Genomic DNA, 26,572 nt, shown 5'->3' on the forward strand with positions numbered 1-26,572 from the left:
ACCAAATAAACCAACCTGATGCAATGCTGAAACTGAACACAATTTGTCTACTCTTGACCACAAGTGTTAAAGGACATGCCTTCTAGTTTCAGACATAGATAAATAACTCTCCAGATTTAGTGTTTTAGTGAAGGGGAATGGAAACGATGAGTGAACATGTACTTTAGGACTCCGGGGTGGAGTTTTTCAATAAACATTCAGTGTAGTGATTGCGTGTAGTCTGTAATCCAAACCAATCCTTTTTTACGACATTACCATTTAAATGAAAAAGCCCACAGCCATCCATGACATTATCATTCAGGTGAACAAGATTCGAGGAGAATAATTTACCCTGTGCAGCCAGCAACATTTGGGTTTATTTAAATTATTAACAAGATGCTAATCACACTCTCTTATTATTGGTTACCATGAAACATTATAATTACCATTATCACGACACAAGAAGGCAGCGCATATAAATGTTTAATATGCATTATCTTAAAACATAGTATCATTATAGATGCAAATGCTAGTGGAGAGAAACTTTATGTGGCTTCGTACTACGACAAATCACATAAATGCATGAGAATCTGGTACCGCTAGGAGCTTCTATTGTCCAGAGTCTAGAGGTTAATTTGTTAAGGGCCTTTGCTACCCAAAGTGGTTTCATTTATCCCAAAACTGAAGTGAAATCAAGCCCAGGTCAACATTTCTGGAAATACTGCAGTGACACAGTAAAACGAAGCAAATGGTTTAGGAAATGCTAAGACCATTCCTGAATATTTGCATACGATTGCTGTAAAGTTCATTGCAAATGCCAAGTTCTATGTGCCATGCCTTCAGCTGCAAGGGACTTAACATGAAGAAAAACAACAACACTGAGGATATTTTTTTGTGTAGATATATATATTTTTTATATTAATGAATTTGGTCCTTGCGGACCACGTTTAGGACAGATAAACAAAACAACACCCCTTTCTCTACTTCCACATCTTCTTCATTTGTGTCTCATGTCGACGGATTTACATGGCAGCAAGACCAATTGATGCAAGAACAGTCAGAGCAATGACAACGTATCCAGAACGATAGACTTCAGGAATCTTAAAACCCTTCCCAACATCCCAGATCTGAAAGAAATAGACAAAAAAAAAAGAATATGAATCAAAATATGATCGATACATTAGGACTTATGAAAAAAGAATGAATTGCATGATTTTCTGAAAAATAAATCTAATTAATATTGGATGAGAACAGTCTCCAAAAAGAAAAAGTCATTATTCTGGTAATGAGTAAATCAGTGAATAGACATTAAAACATTTTTAAAAAGTCTTTCATGCTCACCAAGGCTGCATTTATTTGATCAAAAATACAGTAAAAACAGTAATACTGTGAAATATTATTACAATTATTACAATATATTTTAAAATGTACTTTATTCCTGTGATGGCAAAGAATTTTCAGTGTCTTCAGTGTCACATGATCCTTCAGAAATCATTCTAATATGCTGATTTAGTGGTCAAAAAACATTTCTAATAATTATCAATGTTGAAAACAGCTGTGCTGCTTATTTTTACAGAAACCGTGACACATTTATTGCAGGATTTTTTGATGAATAGAAAATTGAACTCAACAGTATTTATTTGCAAAAGCAAAATCACTTGTAAGATTATAAATGTCTTTACTGTCACTTTTGATCAATTCAATGCATCCTTGCTGAATGAAAGTATTAATTTCTTTCAAAGAAAATTCTCACTGACCCCAAACTTAAAGTCTTAATTTCACACTTGGTCACATACAACTAGTTACACTGTCATGAGTCATTATCAGAGCCGGAGAGAGTCTATATACTTCATTCATTCATTTATGTGTGTGTGTGTGTACCAGATGACGGACGCCATTGAAGGTGTGGAAAGCCACTGGGAAAGCCAGAGCAAATTTGGAGAAAGCAAGGAACTGGGCCCCAAAGGACATGGAGTGAATCAGATCAAGGTAATATGGGTAACTCTCTGGTAAAACCAACGCGGCAAGTGCAAACGCAGAGATTCCTGAGACAAAAAGATCATCAACATTATTTAATATTAATATGCAATAATTTAGTCATGAACACAAAAGGATTCTTTAAAAGTCAGCAAGAACGATAATTATATTTGCGTCAATGGCAGTGTATGATACGTTCTGTCATTCGTCTCTCGAGCTCTTTAATGTTGGGTGGATTCTGATTGGCTGTCATGTTGCTATCGTTCACTAGCTTCTGAAAGTGACTCCAACTATTTCGTTCCTCTGTGTCTTTATCATTATAGCTGTGATGTGGACCTAGAATTAAAGGTCGCTCGCACCAAAGATGATAACTATAATCATAACATTTTAATACTTGTTCTAATTCTTTGAGAATAGGGAATTCCACACCATAGCTATAATAACGACACAGAGGAACATGATATGGTCGGAATCACTTTTAGAAGGATTTTTTTTTTTCAGCTGATGAGCGATTAAAACATTAACAGCCAATCAAAATCCACCCAACCTTAAAGAGCTCAAGCATTTAAAACATCAGAGGACATAACAACATAATGTTATCGCTAATACAGTTGTGTGAAAGAAAGTGAATGTGACATGTGAAGGCCAAGTATGGTAACCCATACTCGGAAACCGTGGACATTTTCTATTGAGAATCAAACCCGCAACCTTCGGGTTACCAGTCTGACTCTCTAACCATTAAGCCACGACTGCCCCTATAATAGTTATTGTTCTTGGTGTGAACGGGCCCTTCGAGGCATCATCAAAAGCCAAGAATATATTCTAGCTACCTGAACTTAGTCCCACGCCTGTTCCTCTGTGTGAGATTGACAACAACATGGGGACAGACCACCTGTAAACACCAAAGCCATTAAATTATCATCTTTTTAAGGACAGTTAGTTCATTTCATTCTAACTCATCACCACATTCTTTAAAACCAAAATCCTCAAACATACAATCCAGTGAATTGTATGATCCACACACTCCAAGAAGCAGATGTGGTAACACTCACTGGTAGATGCTTATATGTGGTGAGACAGGTCGGTTGAGTCGTGTGTTTTTTGTCCAAAACTTGTTCATTTCCTCTTTAGCTGTGGTTCCCATCGGAACAGCACTGGAAAACAGAGTAGAAAGGAGCTTTACAGCTTAAAGGAGAATTCCGGCGCAAAATGAACCTAGGGGTTAATAACACATACAGAGTCGACTGTTCTCTGGGATGTGTTTTCATGCTAATCGAATGCTCACGTAGCACTGCGTTTGTGGTTCGACTGGTTCGAGACTGTTTTCCAAAGATGGCTTCTGCCTGTATACGCGAAGCGTACTGTCTTTATAAAGTATCTTCTTATTAAAATGTCTGTACACATACAAAGTTCTCAATGCTTCGGTTTGCATGTAGGGACCCTCATTATGCTACAGTGTAGTTAGTGTGGGGCTATTTTGAGCCTTGTTAGTGTTATTAGCTAGCGATTTCTTTTTACTTACTCTATGCCCTATATACTCGCGTTATAAGCTAATCAGTGGTTCGAGCTAAAACTGGGTACATTCGATTAATATGAATTCTAAATTTGAAAATTTATTAGGAAAACACAAAAATACTCACTGTCTGTAGAGAATGCCAAACTGTGACCGTGACGAACACAGACCCTGCCGGGCCACCGTCCTTAAAAATAGAAAACCCCCATAAATTTCAGCCACAAGCATAAAACTAACAATTTTAAGTACAAACACATATTTGCATACAGTTAAAGCAGCTGGGTATTTTGTACATTATAAACCAGGGGCTGCAATCAAAAACATCCCAACTCATGTTGGTAACTGTAAACACAACAACAGCACAGACCTGGCATATGGACATTCGTCACATTCGCTTTGGTTTTATAATCAGACATTCAGTTTGGTTATACAACTCACTTCGGCATAATTATTAGGGGTGGGAATCTCTAGGCACCTCACGATTCGATTCGATTACGATTCAGAGGGCTGCGATTCGATGCTAAATCGATTATCAGAATCTTTTTTTTGTGTGTGTGTGACTATAAATACTTTGCTTTAAAAGTAGAAAGTAATGACCCATAAAGAATTAACGTACAATATATTTTATTAGCATTGCAAAGAACCAACAGGAAAATACATGTGTGTCTGAACTAGCAGCAGCATATTTGTAGTAAATTAATAATATAACAACGACCGGTAACGTTACAGCCGAGTGTTTTTCCTCCTCTGGCTGGAAACGTGTCATATGGCTTCTCATATGTGTCTTGTTTCCGAAATATTTTAGTTTTACTCTACAAAGCTTACAACTAGTGTGGCTCTTGTCCAGCTCCTTTCCCCCTTCAACTTCAGAAGCCAAAATATTTCCACACGTCAGCTTTTAACGAGGAGGGTGTTTGGATTTGGCGCTCAGCCATCGCGTCCGCGTCTGTTACGTGCACGCCACAGACGGTCCGGCCACTGCACTTCCGCGCTTCAGAGTTCCGTCTTTCGCGTTCCGTCAATATTACGTTATTATAAATATATATCTAAAAATTTTTTATTTTTTTTGAAAATCGATTTTTGACAATTGTGAATCGATTCAGAATCGTCCACGTCCGCATCGCGATGCATCTAAGAATCGATTTTTTCCCCCACCCCTAATAATTATTAACATCTAATATGGTTAATCTGATCAAACTCAGTAATCTACTAATGAAAATCATGTCACAATGTCTGATCCAATGCACAATGATGGGACTCCAGTAGAACTGGAGATGAGCTCAGACATATGAACATGACAAATAATGTGGCACACAACATTCTACTCAAAGTTAAAAGGGATATAAATGAACATTCTGTCATCATTTACTCACCCTCAAGTTGTTCCAAACTTGTATGAATTTCTTTCTTCTGCTGGCGTGAACACAAAATTGTTTTTGACGAATATGGGTAACCAACAATTGGATTGACTTTCATAGAATGTTTAGTTACCAACAATCTTCAAAATATCTTATTTTGTGTTCAGCAGAAGAAAGACATTAATACATGTTTGGAACAACTTGAGGGTGAGTAAATGATGTCAGAATTTTTATTTTTGGGTGAACTATCCTTTTAATGTTTAGTTATCATAATTGATTTGATGTACAGAAGATTCTGGATGCAAGGACCTTGCCGACAGTATGAACAAAAACAACGGAATAAATGATAGCTATTGTTATTATTATTAAAGTAACTAGACTAGAGGCTGAAAGAAAAGTACACGGACTGAGAATTAAAAAAAAAAAAACACAAAACTGAAGCATATACATGGCTATAAAGATTATATCAGGGCAAAGGACAGTACCCAGTGTTGTTACATGTAAAATACGTAAACAATAAACATCAGCAAACCCTCAATATCCCGACTGTCAAACTGCCAGCTGATATGACAGCAAAAAGACCGTCACAACAATTAATTTAATCTTAAACAAAATATAAAGCAAAACTGTCGCATTTTTAAAAATAACATGTTCGTACTGACCTTAGAAGCAACGCCATGTTTTTGAGCGTAGTGTTCGGAGTCGGATGTGACGCAGACGGATGTTGCAAACGAGATCACAAGCCACCGCCATTTTGGTAAGGTCAATACAAACCGTATGCAAGGTCAATGCGATAACATTGTACAGTCAGTTGGTTAGCCTATGTAAAATTGTATTCTCGTTTATATGTACAGTCGGGTTTAATAATAATAGTCGAGAATAAAGTTATATTCAACCATTTTTTTTATTTCATCTTTATGTTCACGTTGCACAGTGAAATAAGTTAGAAAACAAAAGTCAAACATCAGAGATCCATTGAATTTTATTTTTAGGCTATATTTCTTACAAGTATTTAAATAGAAACATAGAATTATAATTATAGTAATATTACAATACAGTTCTAATACATTTGCATTAAATTGGCACCAATGAGCTTTTTCATAAATTTAGTAGCCTACATTAAAATGTGACATATTTGAATCATGTAGGCCTATATACTATATTTCACAGTTTCTTCAAGTGAAAACTTAAAGAAAATTAACTCTAAAAGAAATCTTATAACCAGCTTAAAAGTTATAAATTCACAGCAAAACATCAATTCAGTAGAAATGTAATGATCTTGAACCATAGCTGGCTATTAAATCATAAAATTATTGAGGTTAATGATACAGTATTCAGGATACATCATGTAAACAGATTATGCGAGTGCATGCACACACCCACGTATGCACATACAGACACACACATTCAGTCTTACATGATAAATGTCAGATGATTGCCTGATTCTTCATTTGTCTCATTACCTTTCTTCATATCTTTTACCAGGAGAGAGAGAGAGAGAGAGAGAGAGAGAGAGAGAGAGAGAGAGAGAGAGAGAGAGAGAGAGAGAGAGAGAGAGAGAGAGAGAGAGAGAGAGAGAGAGAGAGAGAGAGAGACAGACAGTCATGCACAAAGATAGCATATTCCTGTTAATAGTAGGTCTCTTTTTCCACCCAGCCTGCAAATGAAAGACAGAGAGAGCAAAAGTAATTAAATTAATAAAAATAAAAAAAGCAAAATAAAGCTCTATTCACATGGTTTCAATTACTAGGCTCAACAAACTCTTTGCTATACTGCTGTATTGTTTCTTGAACCTTGAATTTAAATAGTAATATTGGCAAACATTATCTGTGCCATATTTAATATGCATCAGTTTAAGTACTAAGGTTTTTTTTTTAAATCTAGTTTTTATATTTACCTATTCCCACAGAATGCATCATTTAAACAGGGAGACAACAGTAGAAATGGTGCATTCACTTGAGAACAAATTTGGGTTACAAATGTGGGTTATTATGAAAGTTCTCAGAAATGTTCTTTGTAAACATCTGTGCTCACCTCCCGGATTCCTGCGCAAGATTAATTTACGGATCTCATCATACACAAAGATTAGCAGACTGTACGGGAAAGCACAGAACCACCACATAATCCTGCAAAAGAAATAGGAAAAATAGAAAAGAAAAGGTGAGGAAAGGAGGAGCAAAAAAACAAGCTGTTCTATGGAGCAGAAGAGTGTGTGTGTTTGTCCCTTACTTGAGTGGGTACATCCTCAGGGCAATGTCCATACCGGGGCAGTAGGACAGGAAGGCTGCCAGAGCCGTCTCGGCAAACATTCCAAAAATGAGAATCCTATTGCTATAAGAGCACAGGTTGGAGAATAGCATTTAACAGAGATGTATGCAAATATCACACTCCTCAATGCAATCACTCACAAACACACACACACTGACTTCATGCCCTGTTGGAAGACGGAGTTCCTGCGCGTCTTGCAGATGACGAGGTCGGCCCACTGCACCACGACTATGCTGACGAAGAACGAAGTGTGACAGGTGAACTCGACAACCTTACGCTGCTCGTAAGTCTGAAACATACATATTTAAATAGACATAATGAAATACACACATTTGATAACATTTGTAAACATTCTGCACATATCATATATGATCGATCATGTTCTAATTGTAATAAATTATATATATATACTGTATATAAAAAACAGGCCAATTATTTGGAATAATTAGGGCTGTTAAATGTTAAAAGCTATGGCTTACATAAACATTTTAGTGGTACAATATGCCATTAAACTATTAATATTAAACATTTTCTTTATGTTGATTTTACATTAATTTAGGAATTGATGTGTAAATCTATTTTATACAAATGTATCAAAATTAATTGCATGTTTAATTGAATCACATAAACCTGTGTGATTAATTGATTTAAGTTTTTTTAAATGTATATTTTTTAAGAAATTCGTATTAAAAAACAATATATATATATATATTTATTCAGCAAGGGTGCGTTAAATTGATCAAGTGACAGTGATAGTCTTTTACATTGTTACAAAAAATAAACACTGTTCTTTTTAACATTCTACATTTAATATTCCTGAAAAAACATGGTTTCCACAAAAATGTCAAGTAGTACAAATGTTTTTAAATTGAAAAATAATAAGAAATGTTTCTTGAGCAGCAAATCAACATATTAGAATGATTTAGGATCGTGTGACACTAAAGACTGGAGTAATGATGCTGAAAATAATAAATTACATTTAAAATATATTCAAATAGAAAACAGTTATTTGAAAGTGTAACAATATTTCACAATATTACTGTTTTTACATAATTTTGCCTGAATTTTGAATTTTGCCAAGACTTCTTTTTAAATCTGTGTGTGTAAATTCACCCATTGCTGTCCATAGGTGTCCTCCAGGTCATTAACTACACGATCATCCCAATTCAGTCGGATTCCCAGCAGTGTATGCGGCAGAAAACCATTCTCAGCCAGGATCACAAAATAGGTGAAGAATCCTCCCAGTGCCTGGATCATACCTAAACACACACAAAAGATAAACGAGTACACAAACACATGTAATTACTTTTATCCCAGCAGAGCATGAAAAGGTATTTTATTCACAATATTAATCAGAAGCATGAGGTCTATTCACCCCCCTCAGATTTCCCAAGTGAAATGACACTTATTATGCGAAAAACTATTTTGGCCGGTTTCACAAACAAGGCTTAAAGGTGCTCTAAGCGATGTCACGCGTTTTTTAGCCCAAAACATTTTTTGTCACATACAGCAAACATCTCCTCACTATCCGCTGGCTGCCTGTCCCCTGAACACACTGTAAAGAAACACGATCTCTGTAGACAGCCTAGGCTCCACACACAGCAACAAAAACAAACTGCGGCGACCCGCTCCCCGAAACATGACAAACAGTTCCACCCAATCACCGACAAGAAGGACATGGGGGCGGGGTTTGGGGGGTTAGTGCGCGGATGAGGAGGAGGGAGGGTCTAGCTAGCCTCCGTTTTGTTTGACAATACTTTAAACGTCAACAAGAAGTGACGTCACCCGACATCGCTTAGAGAACCTTTAAGCCTAGTGTTTGAGTTGTCTGAACTGAAAGCAACTTGGACTGATATATCTTAAAATAAGTCAGTGCCATTGTTTTGTCTCAAGATGCACACCAGTAATGTTTTTTTTTCTCTTAGGCATGTTTATAAAAGCTAATTAAATGCCCTGATTGAACTAAGGCCTAATCCTGGCTTAATCTAAGCCCTGACTGTGAAACCAGGCCTTTATTTTTATGTTTTTGCACTTATTGCAGAAAAAACTATACTCTCCCACCCATATTACACACATAAAATTAATATTTAGTAATGTTTGCTTTGGTCATGTCTTGCCTAGGGCGCCAAGTGAGCCCAGTGACCCATTAAAAAATAGGTGCCTCTATTGTTAATTTGTTTGCACAAATAAATTCTTCACAGACTACAAAGTTGACAAGAATGAAGTTATAAAGGCCATGTGTGTGCGTTCGCTGATATCTGTGTGCAAGGGCACTTGAGGCTAACCGATTTGTCCGTAAGCCATGCTGATGAGCCTCTCATTCACCAGCTTGTCAGTTTTGGGGTTTCGGGGCTGACGCTTCATAATGTCACTCTCTGCCGACTCATACGCTAGAGAGATTGCAGGGACCTAAGAGAGTAAGAGAGAGCGAGAGAGAGCGAGAGAGAGCGAGAGAGAGAGAGAGAGAGAGAGAGAAAATGATGACGTGATGACAAAGATGCTCATATGTGTGTGTGTGTGTGTGTGTGTGTGTGTGTGTGTGTGTGTGTGTGTGTTTGAGATGGTTTGGTGCCTGAGGTTGGTATTACACTTGACAGAAATTGGAAGTAAGACTGAATGAATGCACAGATGTGTGAGTGTGCACATCTCACCATGTCAGTGCCAAGGTCAATGCAGAGGATGGTGACGGTGCCCAGGGGCAGTGGCACACTGGCGATGATGAAAAGCAGGAAGGGTGTGATCTCTGGGATGTTACTGGTCAGCGTGTACGCAATTGACTTCTTCAGATTATCAAAGATCAGACGACCTAAAAACACAGGATTTAATTTAATTGAATTATTTCTGTATTAATGATTGTGTAAAACAGTCAGGCCAATATAGCACTTCTGAAATGTGTTATCTCTAAAACATTTAGAGATACTTATTCTTAATATTCCATCTCTCTCTTACCCTCTTCCACTCCTGTAACAATTGAGGCAAAGTTGTCGTCCAGCAGGATCATGTCAGCAGCTTGCTTGGAAACGTCTGAGCCCGAGATTCCCATGGCAACGCCAATGTCAGCCTTCTTCAGAGCAGGAGAGTCATTCACCCCATCACCTGTCACTGCCACTATAGCACCCTGCAGCCAGAGTCAGCCAATCAGAATCAGAGAAAAAGATCAGTCAGCCAATCAGAAACAAAGAAAGAGCTTTCAGCCATTCAAAATCAAAGACCAGTCAGACAATCAGAGTTGGAGTCAAGAAGTCTGTCAGCCAGACTAAATGAAGATATTAAGTATACACTAATGTTAATAGGTCGGTATGATTTTTAATTTTAATTGTTTTGTTTTTTTACCAAGGCTGCATATTTGATTGGTTTTCTATTTTAATGCATTTTAAATGTAATTTATTCCAGTGATGTCAACGCTGAACTTTCAGCATCATTACTTCAGTCTTCAGTGTTACATGATCCTTCAGAATTCAGAATGTCTTTACTGTCACTTTAGATCAATGTAATGCATCCTTGCTGAATAAAACTATTAATTTCTAACAAAAATAAAGGCTTTATGCTGTGTTTGGTCAGCTCACTGTCAGCTCCACTGTACTTGTATGTTATGAACGGAATGAGTATATTTAATAATTTGATGTAGAGTTAGTTTATGTGTATAATATGTGATAATGTGATGTATATATGTTTGTTTCAAACAGAACGAAGACAAAAAATCATTTTGGTTCTTAGTTAGTTGCTAGTTCTGATGCAGAAAAGCATGTTCATGCATTCATGACCTCTAGACGGGATAACTGTAATGCATTACTAGCTGGTTGTCCTGCATCCTCAATAAACAAGCTGCAGCTGCTAGAGTTCGTACCAGGTCAAAAAAATATGATCATATAACACCAATTTTATCATCTCCACACTGGTTACCTATTAAGTTACGTATCAATGACAAAGTATTGCTACTGACCTATAAGGCACTGAACACTTAGCTCTAACTGATCTTCTATTGCCCTATACAATCCATCACGCTCTTTAAGGTCGCAAAACTCTGGACTTCTGGTAGTACCTATCGAAGTCCACTAAGGAGGGACAGCGTTTTCACATTTGGCACCTAAACTCTGGAATAGCCTTCCTGATGATGTTCAGGGCTCTGATATATATTCTCCCATTTTAAAACTAAATTAAAGACACATCTCTTTAGCCAAGCATTCACATACTACACCTCATAATCTCGTACTCCAGTTATATCAGATCAAATGCACGATTATCTTTGTTTGAGAAGTTATGAATAGCAGCTACGCAAATTACTTTCCATCTGCTTTTCTGTTTTATCACGGGATGCCCATCCCAAGGTAACTAACTACGCCAACTCCAGTTTGGATCCAGCCTCTTATGAAGACTTCAGATGACTCAACACCTGTGAAGAGACGGTGCCAACTCCTGCAAGGATTTCAGATGAGGCAAACTCAAACTCTGAATCAACATGCACCAATGCTAAATGTTCTATATATTGTAATCGTATGTTCAGAACTTGTAATAATTACTTCAACAAGCAAACTTTTTCTGCCTTAAATTAATACATGATGTTAGCTATCTGCATGATTTGTATATGTACATTTCTGAAATGCATAACTTGGACCTCTGATAACAGATTACTCTAAATTGCGATGTAGACACATGCATTTTCCGTACAGTAAAGCTGCTTCGAAACGATATGTATGTGAAAAGCGCTATACAAATAACTGTGAATTGAATTAAAGGTGCACTCAAGTCATTTTTCTACATTAAAAGATGTATTTCTTCACACCCAGAAATAAATAGTGTGATTGAAAATATGTTGAAAGTTCGAAATGACAGTCGCATCAGTTCGTTCTTCTATTTCGCTTGAAGTATATCAGGGCCATTCATGTAAACAGAAACTTTCAAAGATCTGATATTTCAATACAGCTTGCATTTGGTGAGATTTGTCGTGTAAGACCTCTAGTGTGTGATATTTTAAAATTCACACACACACCTGTCTCTGGCAGCCCTCCACGATGATGAGTTTTTGTTGAGGTGAAGTGCGAGCAAACACAATCTCTGTGTGGTACCTCAGAATATCATCCAGATACTCGGAGCTCATGTCCTCAAGTCTGAAACCATGAATCACACAGGCCTTGGCGTCTCTGAAACGCACACACACACAGAACAGTGCCCATTTTCGTTATCTGTGGAGAAGCAATAAAAGCGGATAAACCCATTCAGATAGATTTAGTTTACACGCACAGAGTAACCCAGACTTTCAAACAAACACTCAACAGAGACAGATTCACACACACAGACCGTGGATTGACTTGGCTCAGTGGTATATTAGTCTCTCAGCGATATCCTCCACAGTCTCGTTGCCCTCAGAGATGATGCCGACACCTTTAGCAATGGCTTTGGCAGTTATAGGATGGTCTCCCGTTACCATGATAACCTGTAAAGACGGATTTCGGTCACCTTTGACCTTGGACACAAAACCTGTCAATGAATGGATGGATGGATGGAACCTATAAATGATACCTTAATGCCAGCTGAGCGGCATTTGCCCACAGCATCTGGCACTGCGGCTCGGGCGGATCGATCATGGAGATTAAGCCGAGGAAACAGAGCTGGTTGACCGGGAAATTCACCTCGTCACAATCAAACGCAAATCCCCTCGGAAACTGTGAGGGAGAGAGGAACAGGTGGCAGAATCCTAAAGAAGAGAGAGAGAGTAGAGAATTCAAATATGAAGGAAGGGAAAGAAGAAAGAAAGAAAGAAAGAAAGAAAGAAAGAAAGAAAGAAAGAAAGAAAGAAAGAAAGAAAGAAAGAAAGAAAGAAAGAAAGAAAGAAAGAAAGAAAGAAAGAAAGACTTACCCAGAACCCTCTCACCCAGTCCGCCCAGCTCCATATACGCTCCCTGAAACGCATCCTTCCAATCATCGTCCATTGGGAGTTCCTGTCCATTGATCATTATGGAACTGCACCTGTATGAACAATCACCCAATAATCACAGCTATTGAATAAAGATAAGAATTACTGTCAATAATAACAGATATTAATCACAGCTATGGAATTTTGATGGATCAACAATACTTACAGCTAGTAATCAGAAATAAGTTTTATGATGTATCATCATCAATAAAGTTATTGATTAATGTTTGTTTGTTGTAATTATCCAGTGGTATTTTAGGATAATATATTATTATAGTATTTATTCATATTTTAATTAGCCTTTATTTTTAGATTTTAGATTTTCATTTTACACACACACACGCGTGCTCGCACACACACACTCGGAAAACGATTTTTTTTCTACCTTTAATCTGACCCTCTGTCTGAAATTATCCTTTTTTAAGGGACAGCTAAAGATTGTCAGTAAACGGCCAATGCTACTTCATTTTTAACAAAAGTTTCTTTGCGACCTCTCCATTATACTGTGACGCCTGCATCTGGTGTAGGCAAATGTCAGCCGTTAAGCCACTGAGTGGCAGTGAGTGGGCGGGGCCTATGGTGCGATAATGTGTAACTATTCATTGATATCTTGCTCTGGGGGAAGTCAAATGTAAATGTATTTTGCCCGTGTGATGTCACAAATCCCACAATATCCAAAGAGCCATTTTTGGAGCTTGGTTAAATAAATGGTTTGTTTATAATGAGGAAGACGTTTTAAACTATTAAACTTGCAGGATGTTTTAATGGTACAAAGACCTACAAGTCAAAAGATCAAGGCAAATTTGATTTCTCATGTCGTGACCCCTTTAATCATTTTGTTTTAGTTAACTATAACAACACTGTGATAATCACAGATATTAATCGCAACTATTGATTCATGATGAATAGTTAAAGCTATTATTAATCAATAAAATGCTGTCTCATTAATCACAGCTATTGATTCTTCTTATTTATGTTTATATATATGGATTCACTGTATCGAGGTCTGGTATTAATTACCTGTCCAGAATCCTCTCTGGAGCTCCTTTCATCACCAGCAGGTGTCCAGTGGGACTCTCCTCTATCTCGTGAACAGACAGCTGAGAGAGAGAGAGAGAGAGAGAGAGAGAGAGAGAGAGAGAGAGAGTGAGAGAGGAGAGAGAGAGAGAGAGAGAGAGAGAGAGAGAGAGAGAGAGAGAGAGAGAGAGAGAGAGAGAGAGAGAGATGGGGATTATTTATTACTCAAGTCAATATCTGTATGACATCGACATGATTTGTTTCTATAAGATCTTTACAGCTTTGGGTGTGTGTTTCCTGTAGGTGAACCTGGTATTTGTTAGTTGAGTTGAATGGGATTTCTGCCACTTTATGGTTGTTCTCTCTGAGAATCTGAACACACCCGACGAGAGCTCAACACACTTTAACAGAGCGGACTCTGACGCGTCACCTGCTGTGTCCCTCTGTGAACACACAGTGTCACAAATCAAACAATAGAACACAATCCCTTATCTTATTTATGATTAATATTTGTGTATAAGTGTTACACACACACATGTAGTCGATGTACACTACTTTTCAAAGTCTGGTGTCGGTAATGGTTGTGTATGTGGTGTGTATTACCTTGCGCACAGGAATTTCCTCTTGTCCAGGTAAGAAGACAGCACGGTTACAAATCCCTGCTACTCGAGACAGAGAGAACCAAGTGGGAGAGCTTTTATCAAAGCAAGAACCTACACACACACACACACACACACACACACACACACACACACACAGGAGAAAGAAAAGATTTAGTAAAGTGTGCTCAAACAGATATATGAACACATCAGAGGAGAATTCTCCCTGTAAATGTTCAAAAGGTATCAAAATCACTGCTATTTAGCAGAACTTTTCATCTAAAGTGAACATAATATCCTAATTAAAGGGCTGTTGTCCTAAAGTATTGTGAATATTTACATTGTGTCCTACGCTCAGGCAAGTTTTCATCAAAAACTTTTTGTCTGTCCACAATGAAAGTGAATATGTTGTATACTGTAGATCCTGACACAACCATGTGAAGAACAGACTGAAAATGATTTGTTATGCATTGAAAATCTTCCTCTCTAATGAGCTGATAACCACTGCAACTGGATTGATTTGAGGAGTTGATCTCCAGAACCGAATTCAGTCCAAAAGTCATGAACGAATCATTCACATTGGTTTTATGAACTAAATGAACTGATTCACGGACAAGATCCGACTAAAAAGAATGATTCGTTCACAAATTGGACATCACTACACTCACTAAAAACGCTAATAAAAGCTATGGCAGAAGTTTTTCAGTGAACAATGACTTTAGAACTACCTTTATGGTGTTTTTTGTCGTTTTGGAGCATTATTTAAGACACAATGTGACCTAACAATGTTCACTTTGTTTGGTCTGTGGACCTCAAAGCATTCTAACCTGATTGGTCCTCGGTGGTGTCGGCCTCGTGGATCTGATTGTCAAACCACATGTGAGCTACAGTCATCCGGTTTTGAGTGAGGGTTCCAGTTTTATCCGAGCAGATGGTGGAGGTGGAGCCCAGAGTCTCCACAGCTTCTAGATTCTTCACCAGACAGTTTTTGCGAGCCATACGCTTAGCAGTCAGAGTCAAACATACCTGAGAGAGATTGGATGGAGTTAAAATAGAAGATCTAAAAGACGATAATGTTTTATGGTCTTTATGCCTTTTGTAAAGTGTTTTTGAGGGTTTATTAAAATAATGGCACAAGGAGTCATACAAAGAGAGAAGGATAAAAGACTCAAAAGAATGAAAGAATGAGAAAAAATCTTCAGTATAAGTTTATAGAATACCATTCAAAAGTTTGGGCTTGTTAAGATAAGCCTCTAATGCTTACGAAGGCTGTATTCATTTGATCAATCAACACATTAAAATTGTGAAATATTACATATAAATAACTAATATTACTAAAATAACTGTTTTCTATTTAAATGTATTTAAAATGTAGGCTAACTTATTCCTGTGATGGTCAAGCTGAACTTTCAGCATCATTACTCCAGTCTTCAGTGTCACATGATACATTCTAATATGCTGATTTTCTACTCAAGAAACATTTCTTGTTATTATCAATGTTGAAAAAAGTTGTGCTGCTTAATATTTTTGTGGAAACTGTGATGCATTTTTTCCAGGATTCTTTGATGAATAGAAAGATCGAAAGAACAGCATTTATTTGACATAAAAAAATCTTTTGTAACATTTAAATGTCCGAACCCAAAACCTTTGAACGGTAGTGCAAATGAATTTCAACATATGTATGTGTTTATATATGTGTGTCTCACCGTGACAGTAGCCAGCAGTCCCTCAGGGACATTGGCAACAATGATGCCGATGAGGAAGATGACGGCCTCCAACCAGGAGTAGCCCAGAATAAGGGACAGGACGAAGAACGACACGCCCAGAAAGATGGCCACGCCCGTGATGATTTGAATGAAGTGCTCGATCTCCCTGTTGATGGGCGTCTGACCCACCTCCAGACCGGACGCCAGAGTCGCAATGCGGCCCATCACGGTACGGTCACCTGTGTTGATCACTATGCCGTGGGCTGTACCTGCACACACACAAATGAACCAATAAATGTGAAAGTAAGAAAAAGTAGTGTTGAATGAATGAATGAATGAATGAATCAAAGATGGAATGAAATGATCAAAAATCGAATGCGTGAGTGAGGAATAAGCAAATGAACAAACGAACACAATAATGACAATTTCTAACGAATAAACGAATAAATAATGAATGAAGATCCGACCTTCCACACAGTTGGTGGAGAAGAAGCTGATGTTTCTGGTCTCCAGGGGATTTTCATGAGTGAACTCTGGAGAACGTGTCTGAGGTTCTGACTCTCCAGTTAGAGACGAGTTATCCACCTAAGAAAGGCAGAAAAGATGTTCTCATTCTGATCTCAGGCTTCTTACTAAGACTACAGGCTGATAAACAAAGCTGATCCCTGATCTGAGATCTTTCCGTCAACATCACTTGCCCTCTCTCTACCTTGCAGCCACTGGAAGAGACGATCCGAAGGTCTGCTGGGATTCTGTCTCCACCCTTGATCTCCACCAGGTCTCCCTGAACCACTTCCTCTGCATTAATCTGAAACGTCTCCCCTTCACGGATCACCAGAGCTTGCTGAAAGAAAAAGTCAACTGTAAAGTTCCTCAAACATGATGATGCAGAAAAACTATTTATTTAGGGAGAGGCCTAGAGCAGCGAGTATATCAGAACAGAGTTCGCAATACTGCAAGCAACCTACACTATCAATTATAGACATTCATGCATTCATATGTGTGTGTGTGTGTGTGTGTGTGTGTGTGTGTGTGTGTGTGTATTTATAGACTTTATAACTTCTGGGGTCACCTATGTGTGGTTTTCTACCATACTGACTTTTTAAATGACCATTTTAATCTATTTATTGTGCTTTCTTTTATTTTACACCGAATTTCATTAAAAATATAATAATCAAATAAAAAAACACTAAAGAAATTTCGTGAAAGCAAGAAATAAATAAGATTTTTTTTCCATCTTTGCCTTTATCATGTCCCTATCTTATATATTATAAGATATACTATATTTCTTTACTTCACCACAATTATTTTCTGTAGTGTATTTCAATATTGTAACCAATATGCCAACAAAGCTAAATCTGAAAGAGCGGGTGGGAGCATTGGCATGTGGTTCCTTTCATAAGTTAAGAAGGATTTACATTCATTTATATAAATCATACATTGGGCTTTTAAATGTTGAAAGGGATTTACATGGATTTATGTAAATCATATAAAATGTTGCCCATAATGGTTTCCGTTTAGGATTTGCATTCATTTTGCATCCAAAGCAATATGCTACTGTTGTCACACTGACCTGAGGCACCATGTTTCTGAAAGACTCCATGATCCGGGAACTTTTGGCTTCTTGATAATATGAGAAGCAGCCGGTTATGATGACCACAGCAGCTAAAACCACACCCAGATACAGCTGCAGTAAAGCGGAGAGAGGGAAACACAAGTCAAGGGTCAGGGGGTTCAAAACTACTACGGTTTAAGCCAAGACTCTATCACTACTTTTCCATCTGTAAATATGCTATAGTTAAAAAAAAGGACATCTTGCAGTTTGTTTAATTCATGCAATTTCTGGGGTCTTTACCCTGAAATGCACTTGGCAACTTTAGTGACCAGTGTATGAAAAGTGTTACCATCTCACTCAGGGGCGGACTTAACCATTAGGCAAAGGTCGGCAATTGCCTTGGGCCCCGAGCTACCTAGGGGCCCCCAAAATGCCCCATTAAATTATGCTTAAGTTTTTTTTTTTTTTTTTACTTTTCGCAAATTATATATTTCTAAAAAACATTTGCGAAAAAAGGCATCAAATCATTAGTTTCGCAGACAGGAGGGGGCCCCCCACCTCACCTCACTACATTGGACTATTCCATTATCTCACTTTCTGCGTGCGAAAGTGACAAGGCTCTAATGCGCCAAAAAAAACTGACGGAGAAAAGGAAGTGATTAACAGACAGTGTACAGAGTAGTAGACTGAGTAAAATGAAGCGAAGCGGTGCTGAAAAAGCAGGAAGCGGGAGGAAAGCAAAACGTTTTTAGCAAAATTGCAGAAGGTAACAAACTTTTTTGTGATGCCCGCTGACAATGACAACAATGCTAACGATATATTACAAGTCCATGGCCGTAGCCAGCTATGAGGTGACCGAGGTCCGGAACTCTGTAATTTTTTTTACATTCAAAAATAAAATGTCAAGCTCTCTGAATGATTAATTAGCCGTTTAAACCACCTCATATGAGTGTTTGTAATTCATGTTGCTGCGAGAAGCTAGCGCAGTGAACGGGGCTTGAGAGCGCGTTGTGAGTGAGTGCGCGCGCGGGTGCAGCCTCCGTGTTGCAAGATCCACTAATGGAAAGGTGGCAGTCGTCTCCTGGACCGGTTTTTCTGATTTAATGTGACACTTTAGGAAGTTATTAAAGTGGAAAGTTGCATGTTAGGGTTAGTGATATATTAACCTTATTTCCAAAACACAAGCTTTGAACTTATTTCGGTTTATTATTATTATTTTGTTTTGTTTTTCTTGTTTTGCGTAATTGCGTAGCAATATCTGGCAACATTTTACTGTCGGCATTAATAAAAAAAAAGCTTATAGACAAACTGTAATTGCATAAAGCTACCACATTCGGCAAGACAAACGCAATGATCATCGTGATTATCTGTAAGAAATGAATTACACTATCAAAAACTATAGCATAATACAGATCTGTATGAATGAAATTTGCCTAATAACTTACTAGCCAGCAGGAAGACGGCTCATGCTGTTTAGTTAACCTTTCACAAAGTCATCATAAAAACATTAATTAAAGCAGTGTTTCTCAACTAGCAATCTATTCAGTCAGCAAATTTGTGTTTGATCTGTGTGAATTACAGAAATATAAGACTTGCTAGACCTACTTTTTTTTCTATATTTCTTTGCACAAAACTCTCCAGAAAGTCCCATTTAATGGTTTATTTTTCAAAAAATGATTTTTTTTTTTTCGTTCTCTTTTAAAGATCAGATGGGGGGCCCCATACTACCTTCGCCTTGGGCCCCCAATTTGCTAAATCCGCCACTGATCTCACTCTTTGCAAATGTTTCCCAGGGAGTTTCAATATAGTGATGCGCGGGCCGACTCGTAACCCGGGGATCCCGCGGGTCGGGTTGGGGCGGGTAAAGAAATTGTCACTTTATTTGGGGGGCGGGTCATTATTATTGGGGTTTTTTTTATCCATGTATGTTGTTTGCAATTTCCAGCCTATATTAAATATTTGGGAATATCTATTTTCGTATTTTATTAGGTTATTTGATAAGGTTACAATACGAATGCCGTAGCCGTGAGGTCCATAAACCTTTGGCGTCAAAGCGGCGCGCCAAGCAGCTCCGTAGCTCCCGCCGCCAGCCACGACAACAACAACAACGGAGAAATAAAAGTGAAGATGGAAGACGAGGTGCGGGAGAAATTGAGGTCGGGAATTAACCTGATTAAACTGAAAAGAAAAATAAGGTTAGGCTGCTAAATCTAATGTTTGGGAGCTGTTCTCAGAAATAGTTGCAGCAGGAGACAACACTAGCTAGATCGGCTAACGTTACCTGAAGTGCAACTCGTGTGAAAAATATACAAACAGTAGCGCCACAAAACGGGCTCTTCCAGCATGTCAAGACATATTTGTGGGGGGTCTAAGAAATAAAAATGGTTTAGCCTATTAGATTTATACAAACGCTGCTAAATGTTGAAAATGTTTATTAGTATCTTATGACCTGATTTATGATTCATATTCATAATCGTCTCTTGTTGCCAGTTTACAGGGCGATGTTTCCAAGCACTTTTAGGCTGAAATAAAGGCTGGGGCAGGCCAAATAATTTCATAAAAGCGGGACCCGCGGGTTGGAAAAAAAGCCGACCCGCGCATCACTTGCCCACCAGTCACAAAAGTTACCATATTTTAACCATCTTTACATGAACAATAGACTCATACATGGCAAAAGAACAGCACAGTCAGACCATTTTAAACACATACACACCTTGTCATAACCCTTAAACAAAACAGTTTAGAATGGGAAACGTGCAGAAATCATGGTGTAAAAGAGCAAACACAGTTAAATGATCCTTAACTTCACGTTTTCATTTATCACTGACCCTAAACTGTCCCACAAGCAGCTGGGAGCTCAGTCTACAAACTTGGACTCATTCATCATACTGTATATGGGACACCAGAGCTAAAAGCAATGTATCCACCTCAGTAGCCAAAAATTTAAACTGCAGGTTTTAATTCCCCTCTAGTGGAGTGAGGCCAATTGAACAAATTTTTTTGATTTAATCGGCTTAAATACAGATTTTTTGAAAACTTAGAGATTTGTACAAAGGAACTTGCACGGGAATTAGAGATAAACATTGGTATTTTCATTATTTATTGTGAATTATTTAGAAAATTGTATTAGGTGTTACCACCATCTCCTCATAATGAGGCTTCTTTCGGATTTGTGCAATATATTAAAAATATTCATTCTTTCCCAAACTAGTTGAAGAATTGTTTTTAAATGCACAAAGCTACACTATAGGACGTGTCACGTCCAACAAGCTCGAACAACATTTAGAAAGATTTTCCAACAGGATCGGGACTCAATGTCACCCAGATTTAAACCCGTGGCTCTTACAGGAACTAAAGTCACTGTGTCTGGAGAAGGCCACATCTCACAACAATCCACCTTATTTTGCAATGCGGAAGTAAGCTATTTTCTATGAATGTGCAAGACTTCTGATTCCTTAGCGCCTAGGTAAATAACTAGCAGAATAACAGTGCAGTAAACGGTTAAACAATTTGCGCTACAAACCAGTGTGTTTATAAATATGTCAATACATTAAAATAATATGGTAATAAATACTATTTGCAATATCAAGCAGCATAACAATCTGTTTTGTACAGTTAAAAATAACTGGAAGCGGGTGACACCGGAAGCCAGAGACACATTCAATTTACAAATGGCTGTGCCTGCTCTTACATTTAAAATAAGGTGGACAAGCCCTCTCATTGGCTGGATGGTAAGTGCACTCACATTGTCATTGACAGGCTCATCCTCAGTGGCCGCCTGAATACTGTAGGCAAGAAAGCAGAGGAGGGCACCGATCCAGAGCAGGATGGAGAATCCTCCGAACAGCTGCTTACAGAACTTCACCCATTCTGGTGTGGTGGGCGGCGGGGTCAGTGCATTTGGACCGTCGCGGGCCAGAATTTCTATCGCTCTCTTATGGGTCAGACCCTGGTGGGATGGAGACAAAGTAACTCAAGATTCCCTGCAGCAACTCACTGCTAAACAATACAGCTTAAACCAGCAAATTTAGAAGGGGTTTGGGCACATGTCAGCAGGTCAAGCTTAGAGACCAAGGCAGCTTTTCGCAAAAGCATTGTACATCCAAGTCAATTGTAAAGAGTTGGTTTACATGATCTACGTGTGCTTACAACGCTTTTGGGAATTGCAATCTGGGATATCATATCATATCATATCCTACAATACAATACAATACAATATAATAGAATGCTTTTAGGTTACGCTTTATTTTACAGTACGTGTACTTACCCAAGAAAGTGCTGGTAATATGACGTAACTACATGGGTTAGGTTGGGTTTAGGGATAGGTTCAGGGTCAGTAGTTATTATAACCCAGTTATTGTAATTGCTTGTTTGTATTTTTTAACAGGGGTTCAAGCTCCAGAAATAGGATAAATGCTGTATCAAAAATATGTATAATATTTATTTAACTAAAGCTGTTTTTCCCAATTGATATCACTAAATAATATCTCGCTTATCTTTCAAAGCCTTGTTTAGTTGGTCGTGGGTATATGCTGCTTGAATGTGCCGGTGAGTAAAATGTCATCGCGATCTGAAAATATCCGATTCCTTATTGTAAATGTCGAAGGTGAAAGTTAAGATGACTCACTTTGGCAAGGTCAACTCCATAACGAGTGCTGAGCTCATCTAGAGACAGCTTATGATCATCCTGTAGAAACACACACAAGAGACATAATACATTTCGTGTTTGACAATTATGAACCGTCTAATTCACATTCTTTTAGAGACGATTTCATTGTTTGATTTGTAATTATGATCTCTCACTCTCTCACCTGCTTGCTCACACACGAAATAATAACTTCTTACCAGTGACACCTCTTTCTTCAGCTCATCTAAAGCTTGATCTTTCATCTTTCTCTTTCCTCCCGCTGGAGCAACCTCAGGGCTGCTTTCATGTCCGTACTGAGACAGAGACAGAGAGAGAGGAAGATAATAATACCCAGAGAATACAATTATATTACTCAGAGATTGTGCTTTCGCAGATTATGAGAGTTCTCAGTTGTTTCATTCATGTTTCATTCCTTGCAAGTACAAATAGAGAAAACAGATCATGTGACACTGAAGACTGGAGTAATGATGCTGAAAATGTAGCTTTGTCATCACAGGAATTAAATACATTTTTAAATATATTAACATAGAAAACAGGTCATTTAAATTGTAATAATATTTTACAATATTACTGTTTTTACTGTATTTTTGATCAAATAAATACAGCCTTGTTAAGCATTAGACTTCTTTCAAAACCTTACAAATCCCAAACATTTGAATGGTACACACACATCATGCACACACATTTGGTGATCGCATCACACTGGCACCTATTTGTTAATTAGTCAGCTGAATATTCATAAATGAATGATAATTTTTACCCTGTACTGTTGCTTTGTACTGTCTTAACTCAGTCATAGTTATGTCTTTAAAACTACATACGACAAACTATGACAGGCCTTTGACAGTGTTATCAAACACGTGAGTGTGCTTGAGCATGACGGACCATCTAATGTGCTCGTCTTTGGCAGGAAATGTGTGCTGTGAGCTGACACATAGGAACAGGGTGTCATGGAAATCACCTGGTCCTGTCACTCTAACTCAGCTGTGACTGTATGTGTGTGTGTGTGTGTGTGCTTGGCACGTGTACAGACAGATCAGCATGTGGAACAGACAGAAGAAGATCATTCATTACACCTTTAATCTGACCTCTTCTCTGAATTAATTCATATTAATACCAATCAAATGTAAGCCAGCATAATCCATCACACCTCCCACCCTCATTATGAGCAAAAACAGCTTACAGAGGGCATCACATCAGTAAAATCATTTTCAGATAATCACACACGTCAGACCGACAACAACTTATTATTTTACAAATATTTTAAATTAGATGCAGCTTCCACGGCGAATCTCACGAGAACTGTCAAGAAATCTTCAGGTCATATTTTTCATCCCCAAAATTAGAGGAAAAAGATATGATATATGAAAACAAACCTATTTTTAGGACCATTAACATTTTTTGCATTGTGACATTTGTATGACTCTTATAAGCTCATTCTCCTTCCTCAATTCACAGTAGCTTCATTCTTACTACAGCAATGTGAAAAACATAATTTTTATGCTACTTCAATATTTTATCATTATTTATTAAATTGTAAATTAAATTTGTTATTTAATAAAAAATATTTATTATTATTATTTAAAAAAAAACTTTGGAAGTAAAAAAAAAAAAAAAAAAAAAAAACCATTATTATTAAAAGTACATTTGAAGAACATAATGGTAGCATTTGTTTTATGGAATTTGGAATTTCAGATTTTAACTTTTTTTTAAATCAATTTTCTTTTTTGTCTAGTACTAGTCTTTTTTGCATTACCGTAATAAGAATTTGGGGAGGAAATTAGCTTAATAGTCATGAAAATAATGTCATCATAATGCGAATAATCCTAATGGTTTTAAAACAGGATTTATTTTCTTAATGCAAATTATAATTTCATTTTTTTCTTTCGATTTTGTTGTGACACGTCACCCCAACATTTCTTTGTGAGATTCATCCTACATCTCCTTTTCTAAGTCACACAGAAACATATTCCCACATAATCCTGATTCCTGAAGTGTCCACAAGAAATGCATGTGATACAAAGCCAATACATTATTTAAGGGTGCATGACACTTACAAAAAATAAAAAACAGCGAGAGAAAAGGACAGACAGAATAATTGATGAAGCACCACAGAAAGACACACTCACCCCTTTTCCCATGTTCGTTGATAATGAACTGATGCCCAGATTTCTCCCACTCTCGCCTCACACGTGTGGAAGACACTGGTGGCTTTTTTTGGAGGTAACATACCCTCCTTCTCAACCTGATAACACACACACACACACAACTTGTTCTCTCCCCACATTTGTGCCTCAGGGTAACCCGAAGCTCACTCCCCACCCCCTTATAAATACACACTCACACTCACACGACACAACCTTCATGCCCGTGGCTGTATACCTGCACCTGCTACCACTTTCCTCTTCTTTCTGTCTGACACACTTATATTATAACTATTTATTTTATGCTTGTTAGCAGGGCAGACGAAGCGAGACGGGTTGAATTCTCCATTATTATGATCTGTTGGGGTTGATGTGGCTTGAGGATTTTTTCCCCCCAACTAAATCAAGCCTTGAGACTGTGGGAACTACAACTGCCGTCAATGTTTCTGCCAGTTCCATTAAGAACAGGACTGGAGAGAGCAGCTGCTCTTCTGACCCTGCTGTGCCCGAGAGCGATACTTGGCTGACGTAAAAATCAGTGATAAATCACTTCACGTGCTACACTATTTATTGTCTCTGTGGAGGACATATTTTACTTTTTTTTTTCTCAGTCTGACGGTTTTAGTTTAAAATGTGTCCTGTGCTCTGGTTATAGTGTTACATATTATTATGTAGTTGATGATGTAGTTTACTGTTTACTGTATTTCTTCTCTTGAACACTTGACAGAGATGGATGTTAAAAGGTACAATATGTAAGAATTTTTTATCAAAATATCCAAAAACCACTTGCACAGTGTTATATATTTCTTTCAGTTGTGTACTTACATTATCCTAAATGTTTCCAAGTTTTTGTAAATTCAGAGAAATTCACAATTTTAAATAGCGTCCCTTGTCACTTGTCAGTGATGTAGTATCCGTGTTATCCCTGGTTTTCGCTTGTACTGCCATAGTAACCATGGCGACAGATGTAGACAACTGCGTAATGTTTAGCGGCACGCTGTTGTTGTTTCGTTCAAACATTATGGATCATGGCAAGCAGACTTTGGGACAAAAGGAGAAATAAAACGAGGATCAATATCGGCATGGCGTTTTTAAGATCCCGAGAGCTTCGTGGCAAATTTCGACTTGACAGAGCTTTGTGACTTGACAGAGACGCCGCTCTTGCATGTACTTTATTAGACAGGTGAGCAAATGTATATAAAACAAATCAATGTTAGCTCAACATGATGAAATATTAGAAAATGATCAGTATGTTATTCTAATGTTGATCTAGCTTACTGCTAGTCTCATAGTATAGCCAACAAACTAACACATAGAATAACATTATAACTTTCAACAGACTCAAATGCTGTTTACTATAATAGTGTAACGTTAAGACCAAGTGAAACAGTGCTGCGTTATCTCACAAGTTTAATTCGTCAAATAAACTGACCTGTGTGAGTAGCAATTCAGCACTTGCGGGTAGTTCGTAGAATAAAATGTCCTCATTCTTTTTATATCGGTGGGACTCGTGTGGTGCTAATATCTGTCTCTCATTAGCAATTGCGCCCAGCTTCATACCACAGTCTTGTTAAAAAACATGAATGTTTTCACTCATCCATGAACATTATTAGATCCATCAGCATGACAGCAATTTCCATGATTCCGCTTATTCACTGCGTCATCAATCTATGCCTTTGTTATTGTAAGAGGTTAATGACCCCTAGCGGTGACAAAAATTACATATTGTAGCTTTAACACCACTGTGGCCAGCAAGTCTTAAAAGTTGTCATCTAACTTTTTTTTTAAGTCAGTTACATAAAAAGGTAGAGGGAAAATTAATCTGAGGAGTATCAGAATCATAAGAATCGAAAAAGTAAGACTGATTACCTCTTATATCTGACTGCTAGTTGGC

General features: G+C 37.8%; 2 protein-coding genes across 2 annotated transcripts; both read right to left on the reverse strand.

Moving 5' to 3' along the window:
- Nucleotides 1–579: 579 nt before the first annotated feature.
- On the reverse strand, nucleotides 580–5,550 carry sdhc (succinate dehydrogenase complex, subunit C, integral membrane protein). Its single transcript, XM_056260035.1, has 6 exons — nucleotides 5,490–5,550; nucleotides 3,597–3,656; nucleotides 3,009–3,110; nucleotides 2,787–2,848; nucleotides 1,861–2,024; nucleotides 580–1,106 (listed from the first exon to the last, which is right to left on the reverse strand). The coding sequence occupies exons 1-6, from the start codon at nucleotides 5,504–5,506 to the stop codon at nucleotides 1,002–1,004; spliced, it is 510 nt and encodes a 169-aa protein (XP_056116010.1). The 5' UTR covers nucleotides 5,507–5,550; the 3' UTR covers nucleotides 580–1,001.
- Nucleotides 5,551–5,785: 235 nt separating this feature from the next.
- atp1a2a (ATPase Na+/K+ transporting subunit alpha 2a) lies at nucleotides 5,786–24,786 on the reverse strand. The gene is given in 27 exon segments (XM_056260046.1): nucleotides 5,786–6,484; nucleotides 6,862–6,953; nucleotides 7,057–7,158; nucleotides 7,254–7,384; nucleotides 8,209–8,354; nucleotides 9,381–9,504; nucleotides 9,747–9,901; nucleotides 10,045–10,213; nucleotides 12,086–12,236; nucleotides 12,394–12,424; nucleotides 12,427–12,529; nucleotides 12,616–12,665; nucleotides 12,668–12,790; nucleotides 12,953–13,062; nucleotides 14,030–14,109; nucleotides 14,336–14,406; nucleotides 14,409–14,469; nucleotides 14,630–14,739; nucleotides 15,453–15,651; nucleotides 16,332–16,600; nucleotides 16,799–16,916; nucleotides 17,041–17,175; nucleotides 17,905–18,018; nucleotides 21,632–21,835; nucleotides 22,514–22,573; nucleotides 22,732–22,827; nucleotides 24,664–24,786. Coding segments are annotated over 27 exon segments (3,045 nt in total). The 5' UTR covers nucleotides 24,676–24,786; the 3' UTR covers nucleotides 5,786–6,455.
- Nucleotides 24,787–26,572: the final 1,786 nt, after the last annotated feature.

The sequence above is a fragment of the Rhinichthys klamathensis genome, unplaced genomic scaffold, assembly GCF_029890125.1.
Source record: "Rhinichthys klamathensis goyatoka isolate OS25496 unplaced genomic scaffold, OSU_Roscu_1.1 h1tg000008l_1, whole genome shotgun sequence".
Lineage (NCBI taxonomy): Eukaryota > Metazoa > Chordata > Actinopteri > Cypriniformes > Leuciscidae > Rhinichthys > Rhinichthys klamathensis.

Coding starts and splice junctions, on each gene's coding strand:
- sdhc (XM_056260035.1), bottom strand. Junction 3,111..3,596: donor TTTGGCATTCTCTACAGACA/GTGAGTATTTTT, acceptor TCTGTTTTCCAG/TGCTGTTCCGATGGGAACCA. Junction 1,107..1,860: donor TCAATGGCGTCCGTCATCTG/GTACACACACAC, acceptor TATTTCTTTCAG/ATCTGGGATGTTGGGAAGGG.